The 26,165-nt window shown below is 44.5% G+C and overlaps 1 protein-coding gene across 4 annotated transcripts in view; it reads left to right on the top strand.

Annotated features, from left to right (window-relative positions):
- Positions 1-461: 461 nt before the first annotated feature.
- The window catches only part of Ildr2 (immunoglobulin like domain containing receptor 2), a 65,453-nt gene continuing 39,749 nt past the window's right edge, over positions 462-26,165 (top strand). For 3 of the 4 annotated variants that reach the window (XM_027417114.2, XM_035445967.1, XM_027417113.2), the window contains exons 1-4: positions 462-595; positions 3,243-3,459; positions 20,490-20,822; positions 21,684-21,803. In XM_027417114.2, the coding sequence (XP_027272915.1) occupies positions 3,363-3,459; positions 20,490-20,822; positions 21,684-21,803 (550 nt within the window). In that variant the 5' untranslated portion in view covers positions 462-595; positions 3,243-3,362. Of the gene's footprint in view, positions 596-3,242; positions 3,460-20,489; positions 20,823-21,579; positions 21,804-26,165 lie in introns of those variants that run through there. The other variant, XM_035445968.1, reaches the window with a different exon arrangement.

Here is a 26,165-nt window from a genome sequence, read left to right as displayed (position 1 = left end):
CCTATGAGAAGTTATGCCAGGCCCTTGCAGTCTTCTCTGTCCCTGTCACCCAGTTCAGGTTCAAACCGCCACTGGCATTCCGAGACAAGAGTCCTAGCCTGCGTAGTGGCCTGGGTAGAGCACGAAGGCAGCTCCTTCCACATGGCCGGCAGCTCCGGGGTGGACTTGGCTGCTGAGCTCTGACCTCCCGGCTCCCGAGAGGCAGCACGTGACCGAGAAACTTTGGCGGCGGCGGCACGGCGGCCGAGCTCCCCCGCGCGGCGAGCTCTGCTGCGGGGAGGCGCTCGCCGCGCTGCCTGTGCGTGCGGGAACGGCCCCGCAGCCCAAGCGGACTCTGGAGCGGGCGGCAGCGCGCGTCTCGCAGGCGGCGGCGTCCAGCGCCCGGCCCCGGGCTGCGCGGCCAGCCCAGAGGGCTGCGGCGCCAGGGACGCGCGGGGCCCGCGCTCCGCCGCCGCCTGCTGCCGCGAGGTCATCCGGATCCTCGCGTGCCAGCCACTGCCGACTTTCCCCACTCCCCATCTGGATGGGAAGTTGGGGAAGATGGACAAGATGGACAGGGTCGTGTTCGGGTGGACCGCTGTGTTCTGGTTAACAGGTAAGAGTCGTTTGCCACGGCGACGGATAACTTTACATGTCTTCTTCCCACAGTGGTGGTGGTCCACTCCACCCTTATTTTCCTCCTTTGCTGCTGGTGTGTGTGTGTGTGTGTGGGGGGGATTGGATGTGTGTGTGTGTGTGTGTGTGTGTGTGTGTGTGTGTGTGTGTGTGTGTGGTTGATTGGTGGTGAGGGGGGCAGGGGAGAAGCCCGATTGCAAAGGAACTGGATGAAGATGCAGGTGTTAGACTCACTAGCGCTGTGAGGTTGTTCTTAGGATGTACATTTCCCCTCCAGACAATGGTGCTTCCTCTCTTTTTCCCTGAGTTTTTTAGGGCTATGAGTCCTGGGTAATGCCTGGGGAAAGCTCTGAAGGGGTTGATTCATGAAGAGGACTCGTTTTCTGGAGGCGCGGGCAGCTACTTCCCTAGAGAAGGAGGGAGAGACTCAGGGGCATTCTCTGTGGCTCTCTGGCTACAGGGGAAGGAGTTTGGGAAGATGAAAACAGGCTTGATTGGTCCTGGAATTTAAGGCCTGATCAGTCTCACTGGAACCATTGTGGAGAAGAGAATAGATAACTCCCCTCCCCCCAATGAGGTTAATTTGCATGGAGGTTCAGAGGCACTGAACTTTGCTGGAGCCTCTGGTGCTGCCCTTCCCCCCCTTGGTGAACTTTCTTCCCATCTTCTGGTCCTGGGAGAGGCCCTTGTTTGTAACACTTTGTCCAGTGTGGCAACTCTGGGATAAAGAACAAGGTGGCCCTGGGGTGGCCACCTCAGAGAGATGCACAGAGTAGCCCTGCTGGAGGTTAGATGGAGCAGAGCAAGGAGGGTTTGAATGGCTTGGGGTGGGTCAGAGGCAACCAGTTTCAGAGTCAAGGAAACAGAACAAGGTGTCAAAAGGTCATCGGGACAGGATGGGGGCGGCAGAAGAGAAAAGAGCAAATAGCAGGAACAAGAAGAAAGTTTGTATCCTCTAGGGCATCCACTAGGTTGTGGGAGGGGGATGAGGGGGTGGCACAGGAATTCGAATCAGCTTAAAACAACCAAAGCAAATCACAGACGCAGGAAAAAAATACATTATGGAGGAAGAAAGGCCAACACTTCTATCTTCTTTAGCTTCAGAATGAGATTATCAATTGCCTGAGTTCTTTTCCTATTGCAAATGATAGGCCCTAACACCGTTCCTGCCCCCCCCCCCGGGATGAGGTGGGGGGGCGCCCTCCGCAGAGTTAGCCTCTTATCTTGGCTGCTTGGAGTTCATCCCTCCCACATTATTCAGATATGAATCATCTAATTCTAGGGTTTGGCTGATCCGTGCTTCCCCCTCCTCTGGCCTCCCAGTGCTTTCCACCGCCACCCTCACAGATTCTAACTCTCAGAGTTGTCTCTATTGCTCAGTGCCATCTTCAAGGGGGAACTTAGGCCTGCAGCCTCTGTCATCAGGCTTTTCTGAAGTCAGCCAGGCGTCTGAGGAGCGCTCCATGAGTCAGAGGTGCTTTTCTGGACCCTGCCCCCTACTGGGTCTGCCCAAGAGAAGAAGTGCTCTGGGGACTCACAGAGAGTGGGAGAAGAACATATGGTCTCTCTAGATGGCTAACAGTTTCTTATGAAATGGAATCCTATTAGCGGAGGGACCACAGGAACTCAGCCCCCCTGGCTTATAGAAATAGAGGTACAGAGAAACAATATGCATATTTGTGGCCCCGGGGCTAGATGTCAGCCCTGCCCCGACCCTAGCCAGTCTGATTTGCACCAGCTCCACCTGCTTCACTGGGTTTCTTGTGGGAGGCTCTGGTGCTTTATTTTTGTTTGGAGGGAGGTGCTGCATTGTCTGTACCTTCTGCCATCTGCACCTGCAGAGCTGTTTCTGCCTGGAAACAGGCAACAGGTTACTTACTTAGCAGGGTATCTCAGCTGTCAGATGGTAGGGGTGATCTCTGTATGTGGCTGGTTCCTGTGATGCCATTGAGTACCCCCTGACATCCCACGAGCCCCCTCCCATTCCCTGTTGTCAGAGGTGCTGATGGACAAGGCGCCTCTCAGCCCCTGCAAAGTATGAGAAGCTAACAATGGCTGCCAGAGAGGGGGCCCGAGGAAAGAGAGAGAGAGAGAGCAGTCAAGGCTGAGAGGGATTTAGACTCATTCCTCACACAGGAACCATACAAGGTAAGGTAAGAAATTCCGGTCCAGCCCAATCAATGGATTCTCTCTAGAGATATGGTAAAAAGGGAGAGAGAGAGGGGGGGGGAAGCAGATTAAAAATGACACAGAGAGCCAGGAACAAACCACATTCGTCCTCTCCTGCCCTCCCCTCCCCCCATGCTTTCTCTCACCAACACTCTACTCCCCTGCTTCGCTTTAAGGCAGGCGGAGCAATTTCTAATCAACACTTCAGTTCTTTTCCTCAGGCTGCAACAGCTCCTTCCTTGTCTTTCATTGCTAAAATTCTGTACTTCCTCCTGCTATATATTTAGCCCCATGATTTCTCATTGTCATTGCGGTACTGCTTCCTGCAATAGATTGGTTTTGTTTTTGTTGTTGTTTTGAACAAAACAAAATGCTTACCAGCTGCTATTTTAGCAACAGGTGCCATCTAGCAAGAGACTTGAAGGAGGGCTCATTCCAGTCTTTGTTCCCCAATACAGGTGACGTTTGTTTGTCTTCCCTGGCAGCAGAGGCTGTGAGAAATGCCTGCGATTCTACTCAGAGATTTCCCTCCATAAGCTGGCTATACGTTTTCCTGGAGACTCTTGAGTGTCTCTGTGATGGAGACACTCCATCAGCATTTCCTTTGGCGCTCTTTCATTCACCTAACTCATTCTGAAGGCACGAGCTCAATTCCTGTGGTGTCTAAGTGGGATGGTAAGAGACAATTCTTACCCTCAGAGAAGGGTCAGTCTAGTCGGTGATTCAGACAAGCACTCAGGTAATTTGTTAGGTTGGCTGATGGTTCTGTAAGAGCTACCTTGGTGCTGTGGCATGTGGAATAGGCGTAGTCAATCTAAGTCAGGGGATTCCAACCCAAACTGACTCTGAACTGAAGTTCCTGAATTGGTGATGACTGAATTAAGACTTTTTGTCATGCAGTCAGTGAGTTACTGCCATGTCCTGGGCATTGCTCTGGGATTAATAAAATGAGCCTTTGCCTTCAAGGAGCCCAGCCTGGAGGCAGAGACACTGGCTGTGTGACTGTGGACAATGCTGCTAGCACTGTGTAAGAGCAGTAAGAGAAGTCTTCCCTAAGTATTGTGAGGTGCCTCAGAAAACCTCCTAACCTACCTCGAGGAGATAGGGAGGTATTGAGGCGGCTGTTCCCCGGGACACTTTGCTACCTGATGACCATGGAAGGACGGTAGGCATAGCGACTTAGAGTGTTATTATTAACCCTAGGAAAGGAAGACTCTCTTTTAGAGATTGCTGGTACCTCAACTTCCATCATCCTCTTCCTCATCCTGTGTAGCTCCTACATGCTTTCCCTTTTGTGTTCTGCCTTCTTCCACAGAAGCGACATTGTTTATATCAAACTTTCCCCCACTACTTTATCATAGTGGTCCCCATGTTCACCATCCCCAGCCTAGATGCTTCTTGATGGATCAGAAGAAGGTGGCTGTTTTAGAACCTTTATCAGACACATACACTTGCTGAGTGACTGATTTGCAGAGATTTGCGTATTGGTACTACTGTGCTACTATGTACTAGGAGCTCCAAGTACTTAATGCTTGGTCTAATGACAAGCAGTCTTAGTACTAATCTTGGTGGTTGGAAAGATCCTGAGAGTTGAAGGTTGAGTTCAAGAACTAGCTCTTCCACAAATAACTGTTTAGTACTGGGCAGGTTTCTATCTTGAGCTTATCGTCTCTTAGGTGAGGTGGTTTCTAGGGTTACTTTTGGCCATGTGATTCTGAGTCTGAACTTTTTCTCCATTTAATTTTGATGACCTGGATATCAAAGCTCAAGAGTGACTGGTTCACTCATCCTTTTATAAAGTCACCCAGTGAAGGAAACACAGGCGATCTCAGTTGTCTTCAGTGTTTTCATTCTAACTAATGATTAGAATGAAAAACACCAACTAGGAAGGGAGATCTGTTGCTGAGATTTTCAGAAGAACAAGCGGATTAGCATTAAGTTTCTGGAAGACAGGGTTGGATGGTCACTGTGGGGACTGGTAGAGCAAGGCAAATACATTGGACTAGGTGGGCTGCTTCTTCCTACAGTCAGCATGACCTTGGAATATCCCTTTATTTCCAGAACCCATTTATTATTTTTTTCACTCCTTTTGGCATTTATCCTTTTTTTTTTTCTTTAGTCAGAAATAAACAGAAAAGTAGTGGCTTGTGGCGGTTGTTCTTATTTTGTGCTATGATGTTTTTCTCTGTGTTGGGTGGCTTTCATATGCATTATCTCAGTGGTCCTTATGCTCAAGAATACCAAGGCCCAGAGGAAGTAAAGGACTTATCTGCCCATCAAGTTTTATTTACTGAAAAATGCGTGAGATACAGTGTGTCACCTCTTTAGGGTAAATTGGCTGTTTCAAGTGCCATAATCCAAGGAAATCATTCTATTTTGGTTAAGGTGGATCAAACTATAACTCTAGCCTGAATATACATGATGACTACTGTGGCATCTTGGGTGTTGCAAAGTTGGAGTTATGGAATCCAGGAAAATGGTGGAGGGGAAAGTGGGAAAGATTGGTTGGTGGTTTTCCATAAATCAAGTCCTGGGGTGTGGGGTGGGGTGGGGAATACTCTGGAAAGGCAGAGGCTGTGTCCAAGGGACAGCAGACACTGCTGAGCGTTTGGGACTAGGCGTTGGTGGTATGCACCCAGGAGGCATGCAAGATGTGACTGCTATATGCAGGCTTCAAACCGTGGTGGTTGAGATAGGTTTTTGGCTCTCTGAAAATGAAAGAAAGTGTTTTGGATGACTGGAGTTCTTTATGGTCCAAGAAACAAGAAAGAGCTCAGAAGAACACGCTACTTCCTCTGTTCTCCTTTCGTGTCTGGAGCTTCCAGGATGCTGTGCTCTGGCTTAGGAGCAGGGCCCTCACATTCTTACTCCTTCTGTACTGGGGCTTGCCAAGGTGCTGATACAGAGGAAGAAGCAGGCCAGAGGCAGCTCTGTTTGTGTGTGTGTGTGTGTGTGTGTGTGTGTGTGTGTGTGTTTAGGGGTAGGGTTAGCTGCAGTCCACTGTGGGTAGCTGGCTGTTGGCTAGGCTTGGTGGACTTGACTCAGTACCAGTTGCCTTTTAATTCCAATACCCAATATAAAAGAACAGATAGTAACTGGTTCTTTTCTTCTCACAGTGGAGGGCAAATGCTTGGGACATTGGGTGGGAATATAGAGGCAGTGTGTAGAACCAAACCACACAAGTGCCTTCAAAACTTGTACTTAGATGTGTCTTATGATTTATCTGCTCACATTACACTGGTCAAAGGAAATCCTGTGACATAGTGTATAGTCTGTGGAGTTTGAACTGTACCCTTGCCTGTAGAGCCCAAATGCAAGATTGGAGAAGGAACAAACAGTTCAGTCTATCAGCTGGACTAAGTCATCTAAGTAATCTTGTCATTACTGTGTAGCAGACTCTTTAGAAACCTGCAGAATGGAACTGTTGTTAACAAAAGCCTCAGATGACTGAATAGGAAATTCTCAGGCAATGAGCTGTGATTCTGCGTGGTACAGTGATTGCACTAAGAGAAGGAAGCAGCTTTTAGAGACAGTGATATGTGAGGAAGTCCTGGAGAATAAGGAGGAGTTGGAAGGGAAGGGGTGCTATGGGGAGCAAAATGTGCAAAGGGAACAGGCTTTATACAGTCTGGGAATCAAGGGAGGACATGATATTTTCTGAAAACTACAAATATTTATCTATGGTCAAAGCATTTAGTGCTGTAGGAGAAAAAAAGAGAGAAGCCCCTTTGTCCTCTAGAGGGCTAGAAAGAATCTTGAAACAAAGAGTTCGAGGCAGGGGAGTGCCACCATCAAATGTGTATTTTAGAAAGAATATTTGTGCTCAAGGCGGGGGATAGACTAGATATAGGTAAGAAACTCCGTAGGAGAAGGTGTGGTGTGACCTGAACCTACGTGGTATAGTGAGATGAGAGACATACGTGCACAGACCAACAGGATGGTGGGAGTAGGCCTGACTGGATGCAGAGGTTGAAGAGGGAGGAATGTTAAAGATGCCTCCAGATTCGAATCTTGGAATTTCTAGGGATAACGTCCATGGACATGAATTAATATGAAAGGGGAAACACATGAAGGAGGGGCATGGAAATCTCTCCATCTCTTTCTCATGATTATATTATAGCCTAGGCGTCTATAATTAAGCTACCCTAAAAGATAGTACATTAGCTACTTTGTGCAACGCTGGGACAAAACACATGTTAAAAGCAATATAAGGGAGAGTTTGTTTGGCTCATGGTTCAAGGCTATAGTTATCGTAGGGGAGTCATGGTGGCAGGAGCTGCAGATACTGACTGCATTGTATCTTCAGTGTGAAGCAGAGGGAAAGAAATGCTTGGGCTCAACCCTTTCTCCTTTTTATGTAGTCTGGGTACCCAGCCGGTGGCATGGTATGGTCTAATTTAGGTTAGGTCTTCCCACCTCACTTAACCTCATCTCTATAATTCCTTCCAGGCATGTCCAGAGTCTTGCCTCAGTTATTTTAGGACCTATAAAGTTGATGATCTTAACATTCACACATAATGACTAATATAAAATACTTCATTTCTCTAATTACAATTTGAATCTGTGGAGCTAGGACTATCATTGCTGACTTGTGGCTCCTAGCTATAGGCTTTTCTCAGCAGGAACAACAAGGAAAGTAGAGTTGCTGTCAGAGAGATGACCTAGAAGCTGTACACCTCACTTCTCACTTCTTAAACCTAGTCACGTGGTCACAGCTAGCTGCAAGAGAGTCCAGGAAATGTGTAGTCCTTGGTGGTTTGTCTGGCCAAATGAAAACCCTGGGTGTTCTGTTACCAAAAAGGAGGAAATGGTTGCAAAATGGGTGTGAATGTGCTTATGTAACACTAAAATAAGAGACCAAAGCTGTGTATTTGGGTCTGGTGCTCAGGGGAGACCTAGACAAGAAATACAACAAGTTGACAAAGGTTGATAGGAACTTCCTTATATGTTCTCTGCCCTCTCTAAATGGCTGAAGTCTGACCCATCTGAAAGAATCAGGATGGTTTCTACAGTCCCTCTGCACTGCAGAATAAAGACTGACCCCTTTCAGCACTGCTTTGGTCCCATTGGAACAGCACACAAGCCAGCTAGACGACATCACCCATAGTTCATTTCAGATCTGTGGATGATGAAACAAATCAGATAGAAAGTAGATATGTGTCTGACTTTTATCTACATGGTGGTGGCAGAATGGGAAAGCATAGCTCAGCTGGAGACATAGGAAGTATGCTTAATGAGTGGCAAGCTCTGTGTGCATAGGCATCAGAGCTATGGGTAGCAAATTATAATTAGGCCATGAGCAAAGCCCACCTGGGTGGCAATGATGACAGTATTATCTGAAATGGGGACATGCTGTTGACTTTTGAGATTCTTAGAAGGAAAACATACTAGAATGCTAGAATTAAAAAAAAAAATCTTCAAATGATCTGTTTACCCCACAACTAATGTAGATGCAGTATTCAGGTACAGAGGTAACAAAGCAGAGATACTGGTTCTAGCCAGTTTAATCAGGAAGAAATTTTTTCTTTTGGAAAGAATCTGATTAACTTGGGAAGTCAATTAGGAAATCTCAGAAAACAGGCAGGTACTGAGGTCATGTCAACTACTCCTAGTAAAGACTTTATTTTTTAACCTTAGTTGATCAAGAAGATGGTTTCTACTTCTAGAAGAAAACTATTAAGCTGCATTTTCTTTGCTTGCAGGTAAACCCTGGGCAAATGCTCCCAGCCTAAATGCTCAGGGATGTACAGCTTTTCTTTACTGTACATGGGTAACCCCACTGGAGATATGTGTATGCTTTCTATTCATTGCCTACATTTAGAAAGCCTGCCCATTAATTGTTTCTTTAAAATGTCTTTAGGAGATTGAGATAACCCATTTAAAATGTGAAAACAAATGATACACTTCTTAGGACAACTTGAGAGCAGGAGAGGGAAGATTTGAAATGTCATACTGAATAGAGACACACCTTAGTCATCTGTGGGATACTCTGGGGAATGAGAAATTTATCAAATCTGCTTTGGAGACTTGAAGTTAAGTGATGGGTAAGCTTTATACAAAACTTCTGAAGATGCCTGTCTCCAAGGATACTTCTCTGTGACCTTTAGCAACAATTTTGCTTCTCTGAAATGGGGGTGTGCTTGTAGAACTGCCTCTCAAGGAAGCTGGAGGGATAGCTAACAACAAGTGGGGAAAGGGACTTTAAAAAAATGAGGGTGCTAAAATAGGAACAGCTTTGCTTTAGAATTTGCTTTTGTTATTTCCATAAGAACACAGTTTGTCATATATAGAATGCTTTTCTTTTTTCTATTTTTTATTTAAATTAGAAACAAGCTTGTTTTACATGTCAATCCCAGTTCCCTCCCCCTCCTCTCCTTCCCATCCCAACCCCTTTTTGCTCCAAGGAGGGTGAGGCTTTCCATGGGGAATCTTAAAAGTCTGTCATCATTTGGAGCAGGGCCTAGGCCCTCCCCCATGTGTCTATGATGAGGGAGTATCCCTCTGTGTGGAATGGGCTCCCAAAGTCCATTCGTATGCTAGGGATAAATACTGATCTACTACCAGAGGCCCCATAGATTGCCCAGGCCTCCTCACTGACACCCTCGTGCAGGGGGTCTGTATCAGTCCTATGCTGGTTTCCCAGCTATCAGTCTGGGGTCCATGAGCTCCCTGTTTTTCAGGTCAGCTGTTTCTGTGGGTTTCTCCAGCCTGGTCTTGACCCCTTTGCTCATCACTCTTCTCTCTCTGTAACTGGATTCCAGGAATTCAGTTCAGTGTTTAGCTGTGGGTGTCGGCTTCTGCTTCCATTAGCTACTGGCTCTAGGACGGCATATAAGGTAGTCATCAATCTCATTATTGGAAAAGGGCATTTAAGGTAGCCTCTCCATTATTGCTTAGATTGTTAGTTGGAGTCATCCTTGTGGATCTCTGGACATTACCCTAGTGCCAGATTTCTCTTTAAACATATAATGGCTCCCTCTATTATGGTATCTCTTATCTTGCTCTCTTTCTCTATTCTTCCCGCAACTCAACATTCCTGCTCCCTCATGTCCTCCTCACCCCCCCTCTTCTCCCCTTCTCATTCTCCTAGTTCCCTCTCCCCTCCCCCTATGCTCCCAATTTGCTCAGGAGATCTTGTCTCTTTCCCCTTCTCTGGGGGACCATGTATGTCTCTCTTAGGGTCCTCCTTGTTTCCTAGCTTCTCTGGTGGTATGGATTGTAGGCTGGTAATCCTTTGCTCTACATCTAAAATCCATATGAGTAAGTACATACCATGTTTGTCTTTTTGTGACTGGGTTACCTCGCTCAGGATTGTTTCTTCTAGTTCCATCCATTTGCCTGTGAATTTCAAGATTCCATTGTTTTTTTCCCACTGAGTAGTACTCCATTGTGTAAATGTACCACATTTACTCTATCCATTCTTCAGTTGAGGGGCATCTAGATTGCTTCCAGGTTCTGGCTATTACAAGTAATGCTGCTAAGAACAAAGTTCAACAGATGTATTTGTTGTATGAATGTGCATCTTTTGGGTATATGCCTATGAGTGGAATTGCTGGATCTTGTGGTAGACTGATCCTCTTTTTCTGAGGAATCTCCATACTGATTTCCAAAGTGGCTGTGCATTAGAGAAGTGTTCTCCTTCCTCCACACTCTCTCCAGCATAAACTGTCATTGGTGTTTTTGATTTTAGGTATTCTGACAGGAGTAAGATGGTATATCAGAGTTATTTTGATTTGTATTTCCCTGATGGCTAAGGATGTTGAACACTTTCTTAAGTGTCTTTCAGCCATTTTAGACTCCTCTATTGAGAATTGTCTATTTAGTCCTGTACTCCACTTTTTAATTGGATTATTTGGTGTTTTGGAGACTAGCTTCTTGAGTTCTTTGTAAATTTTGGAGATCAGCCCTCTGTCAGATATGGGTTTGGTAAATATCTTTTCCCATTCTGTGGGCTGCCATTTTGTCTTGCTGACTGTGTCCTTTGACTTACAGAAGCTTCTCAGTTTCAGGAGGTCCCATTTATTAATTGTCGATCTCAGTGTCTGTGCTATTGGTGTTATGTTCAGGAAGCGGTCTCCTGTACCAATTTGTTCGAGGGTACTTCCCACTTTCTCTTCTAAGAGGTTCAGTGTGGTTGGATTTATGTTAAGGTCTTTGATCCATTTGGACTTAAGTTTTGTGCATGGCGATAGACATGGATCTATCTGCAGTCTTCTACATGCCAGCATCCAGTCAGCACCATTTGTTGAAGATGCTTTCTTTTTCCCACTGTATAATTTTAGCTTCTTTGTCAAGAATCAGGTGTGCATAGGTGTGTGGGTTAATATCAGGGTTTTCAACTCGATTCCATTGGTCTACCTGTCTATTTTTGTGCTAATACCAAGCTGTTTTCAGGACTATGGCTCTATAATAGAGCTTGAAGTCAGGGATGGTGATGCCTCCAGAAGTTCCTCTATTGTACAGGGTTGTTTTGGGTATCCTGGGTCGTTTGTTTTTCCATATAAAGTTGATTATTGTTCTTTCAAGGTCTGTGAAGAATTGTGTTGGGATTTTGATGGGGATTGCATTGAATCTGTAGATTGCTTTTGGTAAGATTGCCATTTTTACTATGTTGCTTCTATCTATCCAAGAGCATGGGAGATATGTACATTTTCTGGTATCTTCTTCAATTTCTTTCTTTAAAGACTCAAAGTTCTTGCTATACAAGTCTTTCACTTGTTTGGTTAGCGTTACCCCAAGATATTTTATGTTGTTTATGGCTATTGAAAAGGGTGATGTTTCTCTGATTTCTTTCTCAGCCCATTTATCCTCTGTATATAGTTGGCTACTGATTTTTTTGAATTAATCTTGTATCCTGCCACTTTGCTGAAGGTGTTTATCAGCTGTAGGAGTTCCCTGGTAGAGTTTTTCGGGTCACTTATGTAAACAGTGAAAGTTTGACTACTTCCTTTCCAATTTGTATCCCCTTGATCTCTTTTCTTGTCTTACTGCTCTAACTAGAGCTTCAAGTACAGTATTGAAGAGGTATGGAGAGAGTGGACAGGCTTGTCCCTGATTTTAGAGGAATAGAGTTTGATGTTGGCTGTTGGTTTACTGTATATTGCTTTTATTATGTTTAGGTATGTTCTTGTTATCTGTGATCTCTCCAGGAACTTTATCATGAAGGGGTGTTGGATTTTGTCAAAGGCTTTTTCAGCATCTAGTGAGATGATCATGTGGTGTTTTTTTTTTTTTTTAGTTTGTTTATATGGTGGATTACATTGATAGATTTTTGTATGTTGAACCATCCCTGCATCCCTGAAATGAAGTCTACTTGATCATGGTGGATGATTTTTCTGATGTGTTCTTGGATTCCATTTGCCAGTATTTTATTGAGTATTTGCTTGCATCTGTAGTTCCTGATCATTTACCCATCTTTTCTAATTGCAGCATTCCTTAAAATTGTTTTTTTTTTATTGTCTCTACTTTAGCTTTCAAACCTTGCACTGTTTGAATTGTTTCTTGCAATTTTTGGTTTGTCTTTTCTTCCATTTCTTTAAAGAATTCTCTCATTTCCATTTCCTCTTTTAGGGTCTCTATCATCCTCATACGTTGTTTTTAAGGTCATTCTCTTCTGCTTCATCTGTGTTGGGATGTTCAGGTCTTGCCTGTGTAGAGTCCCTAGACTCTGGTAGCATCATATTGGTTTTTCTATTGTTGAATGCATTCTTCTATTGTCATCTTCCCATCCTTTCTTCCAGTGGGTGCAGGTGGGGTATCTTCCTCTCCTGGTGTGTATGGTCCAAGGTTCTCTTTCAGTGGGTGTAAGCAGGTCCAGTACTCTGATGGGTCTCAAGGTGGGTGCAGGGGGGTCTGAGGCACTCCCTCTCCCAGTGGGTGGGAGCAGGACTCCAAGATTGATGCCAGTAGACTGGAGGTTGCTTGGTCCACTGGGGACGAGTCGACCTGCCTGCAGTCCCCAAGCTGGGAGATCCCAGAGTGGGCAAGCAGAAGTCGGGTCTGAGAGAGGCGCCCAAGCTCTCCTCTCCCCTGAGTGGGGGCGGAAGCAGCCCAGGGATATCAGCAGACTCTCCCCTGAGTGGGGGCTGGAGTTGTAGAATGCTTTTCTTCACACAAGAATTGGGGTAGGACCCTATTTTGCTGGCACTGTCTGTACTTGGAGCTGACTTTCCAGAGTCTGAAAATAAGCCGAGAGGGTAGCTGCTGTTCTGAGCTGTCACTATTCACATCTACTTCCAGGCAGCTTCCTAGGTGTTGGCCAGAATCCATGCTCTTCAGAGAGGCCCACCTGCTGAGAAAGCTATTCAGGTTCATGTGTGCGTGCATTTGTTCACTCACTCCGCATGCTTTTAGACCTCAGCTATAGTCTATGGCTTTGCTAAGTGTTGGGGATACAGACTCTACTAAATGGGGGCAACTAACCTTGGGGACCTTAGAGTAATAAAATAAACAACGTTGGATTAAACGTACTAAGATCTGGAATTTGTCATTTTTGGTGTTGCTTGAGCTTAATGAAGTATTTTAAATGCATTTGAGAGAATTAAAATACTCATGTAATTTTTTTTTTTTTTTTGGAGACCAGGAGACAAAGTACATGCAAGTATACATAGTCTAAGAGTGGCGGCTCTTTCCTCTCTCTGCAAATGTACTATCTGTGATCTTTGATAGCCGTGTATTGCCCCCTTCAGTCAGTGTTTAATGTTTTGAAGGATTTCTGAGTTTTACAGGTATGCTTTGTACCCCACACAGTCCTCTGTACCCCTTCATTTGTTTCTTTGCCTTTTCCTCACATTCCTCTGCCTCTCTTCAGTTCTCCCCAGTACCTACCTTAGTTTGGAGGGTGGAACAGATTCTTTTTGTATCTCTAAAATGATTAAGAAAACTTCAAAACTCAAGTTTCCTAAGTTGATCCAAGAGCCCCATGTTGAGAACACAGCCTTCCCACTGTGTGCCAGTGCCTGAGCTCAGAATGCCTGTCGTCCCACTATGTTTCAATGACTGAGCACTGAACACCAGCCTTCCCACAGTGTGCCAGTGCTTGTTCCTCTGTTTGCCGCACCTCCCCTCAGTGCTTCTCTCTGGCTCCAGAAACACCTTTCAGCTATGTGTCCGTATGTTACAGACAAAAGATGAAGAGTGTATAGCTGGAGTGTACATGGGGGCAATCATGGATAAGATTTATCTTGATTTGTGTGTGTGTGTGTGTGTGTGTGTGTGTGTGTGTGTGTGATGTGTATGTGAGTGCCCCTAGGGGCCAGAAAAGGGCATTGGATCCTCTGGAGCTGGGTTATAGGTGGCTGTGAGCCGCCCAGTGTAGGTGCTGGGAACTGAACTCAGGTCCTTTTCGAGAGCAGCAAGTGCTCTTAACTGTTGTGCCATCTCTTGAGCCCCGTGAATAAGAGCTTATATCATACCAAGGCATTGGGATTTGGGGATTTTACCCTGGAGAGAATGAGGAATGAGGAGTCTGTAAAGCAAGAAACCGAAATGTTTGGTAATAAAACTGATATGGATGATAATATGTTTTAAAAAGAATGCTCTAGAAAAAATGTGGAGTATAGATTGAGCTAGAAGTGGGCAGTCTACTCAGGACACTGTTCTCATACACAGGTGGTAATGCTACTTATATAAAATGATGGTTAAGAACTTTGGAGCCAGTCAGCCTAGGCCTCAGCCTGCCTGTCAACTGCTACCCTGATGTATTAGACAGGGTATGCATAGTCTTTGGATATCGGTTTTTCACGAGTAAAATGAGTGTGAAAATAACCTCTATTTTATAGGCTTTTGAAAGAATTCACTAACATGCTATAGGAAGGGGGTTTGGCACATAGTGCCATACAACTATTACCTGGTAGGAGGAACTAGAAGCCTGGTTATGGTGGGAATAGAGAAAATTCAAGTTTGAGAGGTATTTAGACTTAGTGACTAACTTAATGGGGTCAAAGGCAGAGAGCAAACCATCAAAGCTGAAGTTTTTTACCTGGGGTGTATTAGTTACCTTTGCCTCACTGTTCCCAACAACTCACAGTTTTGTAGGGTTTCAGCCCATTGTGGAAGGAAAGGCAAGGCAGATAATACCATCATGGTTTCAGATGTAACTCAACTATGCATGACTGGATATAGGAAAAATGCCCAATTCTTTGGAGAAGGTGCTGCTATCGGGGTCTGGGAAAAGCAAGTTGAAGTTTAGGGCAGGGCAACTGGGGTGCAAATTAGCACACTGGAGTGGGAACAATTTCTGTATGAGGCAAACATAGGATGAGAACAAGAGATGCTGTCCCGTGGGCACAAAGGATCCTATCTCTCTCTCTAGACATTAGGGTTGGGGCCAGAAGAGCAGTTCTAGACCTTCATCTTCTTGAGAGGGTGGGTTCCTGATGAATGGGGTCAGAACAGTCTTGGGAGTTGAATGGTGCTCATCTTACCATTGGAAACCTACCAAGTGGAGACAGGGATTTTCATTTTTAGTGTTCAATCTTAACACTTATGGTCCTCAAAACCTGACAGTCAGAACTCCTGATCCTGTTCTCTCACACAGCCCAGTTCAGGGTCCCATTGCACCCGCACGTGCATCTATGCCCATACAGTGCACGCCTGTGTTAGTGCACACACTCACACAATGCTCTCCATTCTGACTCCAAGGACATGCACTGGTGAAGTGATGAACATAGCCAGACACTATCACCACGGACCTCCTAATGGTATATTCCAGCATGCGTATGTATTTTCTGCTCATTCTGCCCCTTTCACACCCAGCACCTCACACACAAGTGTGCCTAGCTTGGGGACCACAGCTCCACAGAAGCCAACAGATACTTCTTGATAGTCACAGCAAGGACAGCAGCAGTTGCTTATCTTCAGTGCTTAATAGATATCATCTGTTACCACCAGTATTTAGGATAAAATGTCATTTAACCTTTAAACAATCCTGTAAGGCTGTTACTATTGTTACGGTTTTACTCATAAGAACTCTGAAGCGCTTGAGTTGAGTACCTTGCCCAAGGCTACATCGCTGGATTCTAATTTAGGACTGACTCCCAAATCCAGGCCTTTCACCACCATGCTGCAAAAAGGCAGATGTTTCTGAGAATGTGTTTCTGATTCTTCAGAGCATGAGTTTGTGTGTCTATCACAGAAGAAGCTGAGAGCTGACTAACCTCTATTAATAATTGATTAAGAGAGCTCAATGGCTTGGCTTGCTCAAGTGACTAATCTCATTAACAGAGAACAGAGCTGCTGAGGAGGTTATTCTCAGCAATCATCTAATGAACAAAACCCCAAACTTGACTCTCCTTAAAAAAACAAAAAAGAGTAACATTTAAAACCTCAACAAACAATGCTTTTATGTTGCACTCTTCCCCCTTGCTGGTTTTATTTACCCTAGAGAGGCCAGGAACTGTGATTTTCCCAAGTAGAGCCTCAGCAGGGTGCAGAGCAGAGAACTGGTGTGGTCAAGAGCATGGTGTGTCCTGGCAACAGTGCCTGTGTCTCATCCCAACACAGCTGTTATTAATGGAATCCGTGTCACCTCTCTGTTCCATTTATGTCTCCTGGAAAACTGGGATATGAATAAAGATTGGAAGTATTACAGGGCCCAAAATTGGCGCTGTATAATTTAAGGAGTGACTGTAAAGTAATGTATGTTGCTACTGCAGCCCTATGAATCAGGGAGAGTGGAGTTAGCGACATCAACTGAGCTTCCAGATGGAATTGCTCCTTACCCTTCGATGGGGCTGATCCACACAATATGGGTATGATCAAACCTGGTGGTAGGAGATGGTCCTTGAGTCGCAGTAGCATCAGAACAGGAAGTGAAGACAAAGGAGAAAATGGTGAGGGGACACTGTCATGTGAGGTGGACCTGTCAGTGAACCTCCATTAAGTCTGCTCCTTGAAGGTGCCCAGTGAGATTTCATGTTTGTGCTGTCCCTAGGAGGAAGCATACTTCCTGGGTAGGTGAGGAAAATGAATCTCAGATTGCTACACAGATTTTAAGGCCTTGCCACTAGTATGTTGGCAGATTATATTCCAAGCCCTTCCTGTTTGGTGCCAACACTATTTTAATGTATTATACGATCTATGTATGACTCACTACTTTCCTCTGCAAAGCCCTCGAGATCCTCATACTAATAGTCATATGCTCCATTCTTTCATTTATTTATGGGTAGCCTGTAAGCACATGGCTGGTCCAAAACACTCTCTTGTGTTCATTACCAAATTCCATGGAAAGGAGAAATCAGTTTCTCATAATGAGAATTAAAGTTCATGTTTCCCACTGTGCCTTTCATGGGGGAGGGATACGGGTCTAGAAAGCAGGAGACACGAGTACATCTTATCCTTGTCAAGGCTGCTTCGCTAAGGAGGCAAGTTCCTAAGAAGTGTGTTTGAGCTGTACCATAGACACAGAGGAGAAGGCTCTCAAAGGGAAGGTACCCTTCCTCACCTGTCTCAAGCCTATGCTGCAGTTCTAAGGCAAAACCTTCTGCCACATGTTGGGCCCATGTGGTAGTGCAAGCTTTTAATCACAACACTTGGGAGGCAGAGGCAGGTGGATCTTTGAGTATGAGGCCAGCCTGGTCTACAGAGAGTGCAGGGTAGCCAGGGCTATGCAGAGAGATCCTGTCTCAAAAAACCAAAACCCAAACCAAAACGGGGGTGGGGGGTGGGGGTCGGGGGTTCTGCTCGAAGGTACCAGAAGTTAACTTGGCAATTCTTGTATTCAGCTCAGAACCTCTTCCACTTATCTTTGTATTTCTTTTCTGTTTCTCATCACCTTTCTCTCTCTCTCTCTCTCTCTCTCTCTCTCTCTTTTCCTCTTCTAACAGAAGTTTCTAGGCTTGAAACTCTGTTAGACTCTCCCACTCACTTAGAAAGTTGTGTTCTCATTGCTTAGATTTTTCTAGATTTTACTAATGAATTCACACAGGCTCTTTGTCTCTCAAACCCCTTGGTCTCTCATTCACTGTAATTACCCTGTTCTTTTCCTTTGGCATCTCTTCTCATCTGATTTTTGTGTCTTTTCTACTTCTGATTACTCTTCAAAGCTGTTCCACCTAATCTACTGCTTTGGATCTGAGCTCTCCCCATTGTGAAAAGACTTCTTTATTTCTTCCCTTTGCTTGGGTCACCATCTGGAAGGCATGTCAACTTCTCTTGAAATCATACTTCCCGATATCATTGTTATTTATCAAGTATTTGTTCAGCACTTCTGGGCTTCATAATCAAGGTTGTCAAGACAATATAATACCCTTTCCTGAAAGGGCATGAAAAGAAAAACTCAGAGCATTGTTACAATAACTGTGTATACAAGAAATATATATGTTGCTGACACAAAGAAGGAGGAAGCGACAAACTGGTTGAAGAATGCATCCGAAGAGGACTTTGAATTGAGTTTTGAATGATGGAAAACAAATTTCCAAGGGAAGTGAGGCAAAGCATTCCAGAAACAAGGGTCATTGTGTGCGAAGACTGAGAGACATGGGATAGCATGGCTCACATTCAGGTATTTGGTATTTGTGAGGCTTGGTGTGCAAATAGAGTTATGTCAGAAGGGTGAAGCTGAAGGCAAGAAGCTAGCTGGTGGATATTAGAATGTCTGTGGGAACCCGGCTTTGTGGGGCTACAGTCGGAACCATCCAACTTGCCCCTGGTTCATATCTGAGAGGGGGAGTGTGGGTTGAGAAAGGCTAGGTAAAGAAAGATGTTAAGAGAAAGACAGAGACACAGGATAGAGTCAGGAGGGCAGTCCAGTGAATGCAGAACACCCCGACTTCATTCTTAAATACCTTACCCCCAAAAAGGGAACATGGAATCATGTATACAGAACAAACAGACTTTTTTCTTCAATTCTCCAAGGATTCAATAACCACATCTTAGATTTCAATTTCTCGTTATCTGGTCTTGAAGGTCAAGAGTAACCACACCTCATACCAAATCTGTTGTTATTTAGATAAGACACCCAAGGCCAAGATCAAACATCCTACTGTAGCCACGCCTTAGACCTTTAGGTCTTATGACTTACTAGGGATAGTTTTGAACTCTCTGACCTTGAGCCAAGATGAAGTGGAGCCATCTTTTTTTTTTTACATTTTTTTTATTAGTTCAAATTCAGAACAAGCTTGCTTCACATGTCAATCCCTTCTCCCTCCCCTCCCTCCCAACCCTACCCCCAACTCCCCATTTGCCCCCCACCTCATCCACCCTCCACTCCCCAGGCAGGGTAGGGCCCTCGACGGGGCTCCCCAAAGTCCACCACATCATCCTGGGCCGGGCCTAGGCCCTCCCCCCTGTGTCCAGGCTAAGAGTGCATCCCTTCACATGGGATGGGCTCTCAAAGTCCCTTCTTACACCAGGGAAAAAATACTAATCCACTACCAGGGACCCCTAGAGTGCAGAGGCCTCCTCGTTGACATCCATGTTCACGAATCTGATTCAGTCCAGTGCTGGCCTCCCAGACAGCTGTTTCTGTGGTTTTCACCAGCCTGGTACCGACCCCTTTGATCTTCATTCCTCCCTCTCTTCAACTAGGTTCCAGAGTTCAGTTCAGTGTATATCTGTGGGTGTCTGCCTCTGCTTCCATCAGCCACTGGATGAGGGCTCTAGGATGGCATAAAAAGTAGTCATCAGTCTCATTATAGGGGAAGGGCATTTAGGTTATCCTCTCCACCATTGCCTAGATTGGCAGTTCGTGTCATGCTTGTAGATCTCTGGAAATCTCCCTAGTGCCTGATCTTGAAGGGACCAGCTCCCCATTTCGGCAGCCATAACAGCCGGACATGTACTTTTCTGATCTTGCCTTGGTCACTTAGAGGTCAAATCCCTGCCTCATGGCAAGGAACCAATCAGAAGTTAGCTGGTGGTGGTATGCTTTACAGCTCTGGGTGTGCTCTACGGACAAGTGCACAGCAATGACGCACAGAGCATAGCAACCTCCCTGGGAGGGCCTATGGGCCTTAACAACCAGTTGACCAATTAACACAGGGCAAGCCCTCCAAGCCTGGAGGCACACCAATCCTGAGCCTGTGCTTACCCCTAGACACTCCCCTTATGCTGCCCTATAAGTCTCTATGCAGCTGCTTGGAACTGTCTTTCTAGCCATCCGCCATGGTGGGTGGATGGAAGACCCGAGCTAACATGGGGTTAGCTCGTTAAACAATAATAAAGCCTCATGAAGTTTGCATCAAGCTTTCGCTTCTGCCTAGTGATTGGGGTGGCCGCCGTCCTGGGCTATGATCCTGGAAGCCTGAGCTTTCCGGTGGTCTTACAATCTCTCCTCGGACCTAGAATGGAAGAGCCATCTTTATGGGCCCCAACAAGTGTCTTGCCGAATGTGATGGTTAGTTTCAAATTACGAACATGATGAGATCTAGAATGACCTGGGATACAGCCTCTGGGCATGCCTGTGGGGATCCTCTGGGTTAGGTTGTGGTGGGAAGAACTACTCATTGTGGGTGCATCATTCCCTGGGCTAGGAATCTAGACTGTAGAAGAAAGAACTCGAGACAAGCACACACATTCATGACTCTGTTTCCCGACTGTGGATACAGTGACTGGCTGCCTCAAGCTCCTGCTGTTCTACCTTCCTTACCACAGTAGACGGTGACCCGGAACTGTGAGCCCAAAATATGCAGAATTAAAGTGTGAGGAGGGATGATATGAGAGCCGTGATATGGATCCGGCTTGAACATGTCTATTCTGTTTTGCAGCCCTGGTCGAAGGCCTTCAGGTCTCAGTTCCTGACAAGAAGAAGGTGGCCATGCTCTTCCAGCCCACCGTGCTTCGCTGTCACTTCTCCACATCCTCCCATCAGCCTGCAGTGGTGCAGTGGAAATTCAAATCCTACTGCCAGGATCGCATGGGAGAATCCTTGGGCATGTCCTCTCCCAGGGCCCAGGCTCTCAGCAAGAGGAACCTGGATTGGGACCCCTACTTGGATTGTTTAGACAGCAGAAGGACCGTTCGAGTGGTAGCTTCCAAACAGGGCTCGACTGTTACCCTGGGAGACTTCTACAGGGGCAGAGAAATCACAATAGTTCATGGTACTGAAGCCCTTATTCTGAATCTAGGGAGGGGGGAGGGAGGTTTGGGTTTTTTTTCCCCTCAGACAGAAGGGGAAGTCTCATTTCAGTTCCTCCAAGATCTAATTTTGTGGGAGGTGAGAGCATCATGAGCCCAGACATATAGTTTGAATGGCTGGGGAGGGAGTGTAGACAATGTCATATGTAGGGAACACAGAAATAAGCTCTTCAGTAGCCTTTCAGAGCCTGACCTCCAATCTCAGAGATTTTTTTTTTTTCAGAACAATTTGAGCTAATTTTTATTTGAAATAGTTTCAAAATACTATTTGAAATAGTTTTTTTTCCAGAACTATTTAGTGGAGACATTCTGTTCCTGGACATTGTTCTTTTAGCTCTTTACTGAACCTGAAAAAATGGCTCCCCTAAAAATTCCTTTTTCTGGAAAAGGGGTATGTGAATACAAGCTAGAGAGCCAGTAGATGAATCAATTCCACCCTCTCTCTAGTTCCCTTAAGTTTTACATAAGAAAAAGTCACGTCTCATGACCTATTCGATCATTAAATTACTTGAAGAAATCAATTTATTTCTAGGAACCCAAAATTATTTGGGAAATTACCCGATTCTTAGGCACAGTCGTAGTTCAAAGCTCTCAACTATTCTTGAAAGAGGACTAGAACTAGATCTGTCTCTGGCTGTACTCTAATTCTCTTGCCTTAAGGATGCTACTTTGTATTATTTTGTTTGAAATAAGGCCAGCATTTTCCCAACCACTATGCAGGCAGAGATACAGAACTGTGTAGATGTCCAGAAGAGTGCTCCTGCCCCAGGCCTCCTTGTTCAGTGTCTTACTTCCGGAGTGGGTCCTCCTCTTTGTGATAACAGATGCTGATCTTCAGATCGGAAAGCTCCTGTGGGGAGACAGTGGCCTGTATTACTGCATCATCACCACTCCGGATGACCTGGAAGGCAAAAACGAGGACTCGGTGGAACTGCTGGTGTTGGGTAAGTGAAAACCAGGGGCGACATTTTCCTCTTAGGCTGCTTGCATGGCGTTCCTTTTCTCCCTGCATGTATTAGCAGGCTGCATATATGGTCTTAGCTTTTGTGCACAAACAGGCCTGTTGTAGGATATTCTCTTTCTGGGCAGTAGCTGTATTTATCGTGTTTGCTTCTGGAAGGCTATGACTCTTTTTGGAGCATTGTCAGAAACATTTCTCGTTTCTTCAGTGCCCCTTACTTTTCTACTGTCACTTTTAACCCTGATTTCCCATATCCTTTTCTGGTCTTTTTACGTGGTAATTAATTGTTGAAGAAAATGCCAGAGGCCTTTGAAGTATAGTAGAGTCTAAAGAGAGATAAGAACCCATTGGTGTGCAAGTACTTCTAAAGACCCCAGGAATCTTTTCACACTCCATTGTCTCTACTTAAGATAATCAGAGGCAAGATGGCTGTGAACTGGAGAGTCTAGAAATAAAATGCACCCCATGAGAAAAGCCATTTAGACCTGTGCTGGTTTAACTGGAAGGGGAAGCATCTGAGTTATTCTCAAGCTCTAATCCTTATCAATATAACTGCTTCATAACTGGACACTCCTTACTTTGGCTACTTTTCCTCTTGTGGATTGGAGGAATGTTAGTGGGAAATGATCTCCTTGAAAACTGAGTGCATATTTTTGTGTTTTGTAAATGTTGATTAGATAAAACAAACAAACAAACAAAAACTTAGACTAAACCAACACAGAAAACAAGAAAACTCTATATCATTTGTAGGGGGGACAATCATTGATGATGTACCCTTTAAACCATGAGAAGACATTGGGTTTTCTTGTAGCCTCTAAAAGTTAGCTGACACTAATTTGTGGAACGTGCAAGAGTTCCATATTTGAAAAGAAAATGAAGTTTAAGACTGATTTTTACCCACTGTGAGAAACTCAATACCCGAGGATAAAGTAGCATTTTTGATTTAAAATTTTTAGGTTTTTTGTCATGACTTTGGCAAAGCAATCACTCTCATATCTTAGCCTTACAATTTACAAACAGAATTGAGGTGATATTGGCCTTCCTTGTTAGAAGGTTGACTTAAACATGATCCTTAGGGTCAACACATAAACTATAAATGCTGTGACTTGCAGGAAAATGGAAATTAAAGGAGTGAGTGAAAGAATTATTGACAATGTAAGACTCGAGATCTGCTGCGGCTTTTAAAATCAGACAGAATCTAAGAGATAAATTTTTGAAGTTTGCAGGAACAAGAAGTTTGTTAGAGCCTGCAGTTAGATAATAGTGGGCACAGCGATTTGACTGAGGCAGCCATCTGCAGAGAAGTAATTGTGTGTGTGCAGAAAAGGGAGGCCAGGTAAAAATCTACTCTAGATAATTTGGTCCCACTTGAGCAGATGTGGGGGAAATGAATGGAGGGAAAGTTTTGCCATCTGAGGACATGGGCATCCCTTCAGATCAAATCCAAGCTAACTATGGGTTGAGGATGCCTTTCTTGGGGCCAAAAGGGGTCAGCAGATTGTGAGTGAAAGGAAGACTCAGATGACAATGATCACCAGTGATGGGAGGAGAGACTGAGGAGCAGGAATTAGCATTGCTCTGAGAAGAACTGTGAACAAAAATGAGGGCCACTGCCATCAGAGCTCTGCATAAAATCAAGGCTTCTACATCGACGCACCCGAGGGACACGTACAGCCCTGTTCTGCTCTACACTGATTAGAAATATCCAAAACATGATAGTTTTGCCATGGACAATTTTGGGCAATACAACTTGTGTCAATTATTTAAAGGACTTGGTTTCAGTCTATCAACATTTTTGACTGCACTAAAGTACTAAATGCAAAATTCTGAGTCTTGATCATTGACACCCCTCTATAAAAATTTTCAAAATACTGTGACATTAAAAAAAATTAGAGTTGTTTGGTATATTCTGCAGGCTCTTTTGTTTGATAGTCTTTTCTTCTGTGGGACCAGGAAAGCAACCTTATTTCTGGGTTCTCTGTCAAAGAACAGAGTTGCCTGCAAAGATTTCTGGGGTTCACAGTTTGATAATTACAACACCACGAACTAATGGTTATTGAATTTCCTGTCAGGAATGGCTAGAGGGTTCATTCTAGTAACAAACAAACAAATAAAGAACTTAAAGACCAAGGGACGTGTTTTCAAATATTTGGAATGAAGTTTTGTGCAGGAGGAATTGAAAACATACTCTGTATGCCTGGCAGGTGGTTCATGAGAGGTAGCAGAGCCGGGTAGGGTTTGATATGGAGATTGCCACCGCTGAAGCACAGATGAAAAGTGTGAGATTCTGAACCAGAATAGAAAATGGAGACACCCTAACAACTGTTCTGAGAGCAAGGCAATCAGTCTTGGGGATGTGTAGAGAGGGCAGTGAGAGAGATGAGTCAAACAGGGTACAAGGATTTCTAACTAGGTGGGCAAGCAGCCATCCCATTAGCTAGGGAAGAGGATACGGGATGGAAATGCAGGTTCAGAAGCAGAGGGTGAGTTTAGTTATGGACATGCAAGATTTAAGATGCCTGTGGAACACCAACAGAGTTCTAGGGTCTGTGTTTCATTAGGACATTTTTCATAGATTGAATCCAATTCCTTTAAGCAAGTAATGTAAGTAGTGTTACCTAAAATTGCCATGGCAAATTTCTTGCTGACAACTGCAAATGTAAGTCTGGAAATCAGAGGAAAGTGAAGACAGGAGACAGTGGGTTTAAGAATCATGACCAACAGACAGGCAGAGCCATGTGAGAATAGATGAATCACCCCAGATACTGCTATAAAATGAACGAGGCCAAGAATAGAACCCTTTGGCGGTGTGTTCTGGTCTTACCTCATGAGAGTGGTAACATTGATACTATATGTGTACTTTTCTTAGATTCCTCACAAAACTGAGAGTTCCTTAGTAGCATTGAATGATGGGCTCTGCAGAGCCAAGGACCATTAATACCTCTCCGTGTTTGTAATGTTTGCATCTGCCCTGTCCAGGAGGGTTCTACCATAAAGATGCTTTAAAATGGCAAAGGGCAGAATCTACAGCTAGTTCTTACTTTGTGCCTCTTACATGTTACTGAATACTGCATAGGTCTTTGCTGATTTAGCAAATAGACATCTACAGTCTCGAGTGAGATAATATGGTTTGATTTCATCGGTCACAATCTTCATCTAGGTATTTAAGCAATTATTAGTGATAGATCTGTCAGATTATGGTTGAAAACACTGGTTCTAGTGAACATAAGCAAGAGAGAGAGAGAAAAAGAGAGACAGGCAGACAGAGAGAGAGAGAGAGAGAGAGAGAGAGAGAGAGAGAGAGAGAAGAATGCATTGGAAGATACCAAAATTGAAAGGAGAGCTAAAGAATATACCTTCTTAGAAAAGAATTTATTAGCTTTAACTTTTACACAAACATCCCCCAAAATGCAACAACTTTTCTGCCCCAAAGTTTATTTCTACATTTGTTGTAGTCAGATGAACAGTGCCCCATCCCAAGTGGTGGCATGTGGTTCTAGGCTTCTCTTTTGTTTGACTCTGCTATGTTGAAGACTCTTGCTCCCAGGTAAAGGGAGAGTGGGGATAGCTGATGAGAATGTATAAATATATAAATGCTCACCTGAAGCTTTTTAGGATCTATATGTCTGGTAGTGACATGGAGCACTTCTTTGGCCGTTGTGTAAATGCCCTAGAAGGAAATAACAGTGGTTAACATAGTAGCTATCCTCAGTATTGTCAGGAATCTCCAGGGCTCTTGGGTTTATGTTGCAGAAATTGTTGAAAAATATCTTTAGGGCTCCCTTGAGAGAGACAAAAAAACAAAACAAAACAAAACAAAAAACCCAAGCAAACAAACATAAATGTTATTTTCCATTCTTGTATTTTCCCAACAAAAAAAGTAGCCTTAAGAGAGAAAGTACAATTGGTCCAATTAGGTCCGTTGTCCTCTGCTTAGCACTGGGAGATCAGAGCTTCTTGGGGATCGTCCCCCAATATAAAGAGAAGGAATACATGAGTACTTCCTGTCACCTCACCTCCCCCTGGCCAAGTAAATACCAGCTGAAGTGATGGCACCACGGTGTCCACCACTAATGTTTCTGTACACTGAAACGAACTCACAGTGCTTCTCTGTAATGCTTCTAAGGGATAGGAAAGTAGCAATTATTCCCCTTATTGGAGTTAAAGAAAATCATCGCCATGCTTTTATGACTGCACCCTAGTTTTTAGAACGTGTCAGTGATTAAACTCCATTGTTTTGGTCCCTAGCTTTATCTGCTTTCTCAATGCCACAAGTCCTGTGTGTACTGAGACACCATAGATTAAGCCATGTCCTAGAAAATGTGGTTGCTGCTAGGGGCTTAGG

The sequence above is a fragment of the Cricetulus griseus genome, chromosome 5 (assembly GCF_003668045.3).
Source record: "Cricetulus griseus strain 17A/GY chromosome 5, alternate assembly CriGri-PICRH-1.0, whole genome shotgun sequence".
Taxonomy (NCBI): Eukaryota; Metazoa; Chordata; class Mammalia; order Rodentia; family Cricetidae; genus Cricetulus; species Cricetulus griseus.
Note: the sequence above shows the minus strand (reverse complement) of the source record. Positions and strands in the feature narration are given on the sequence as shown.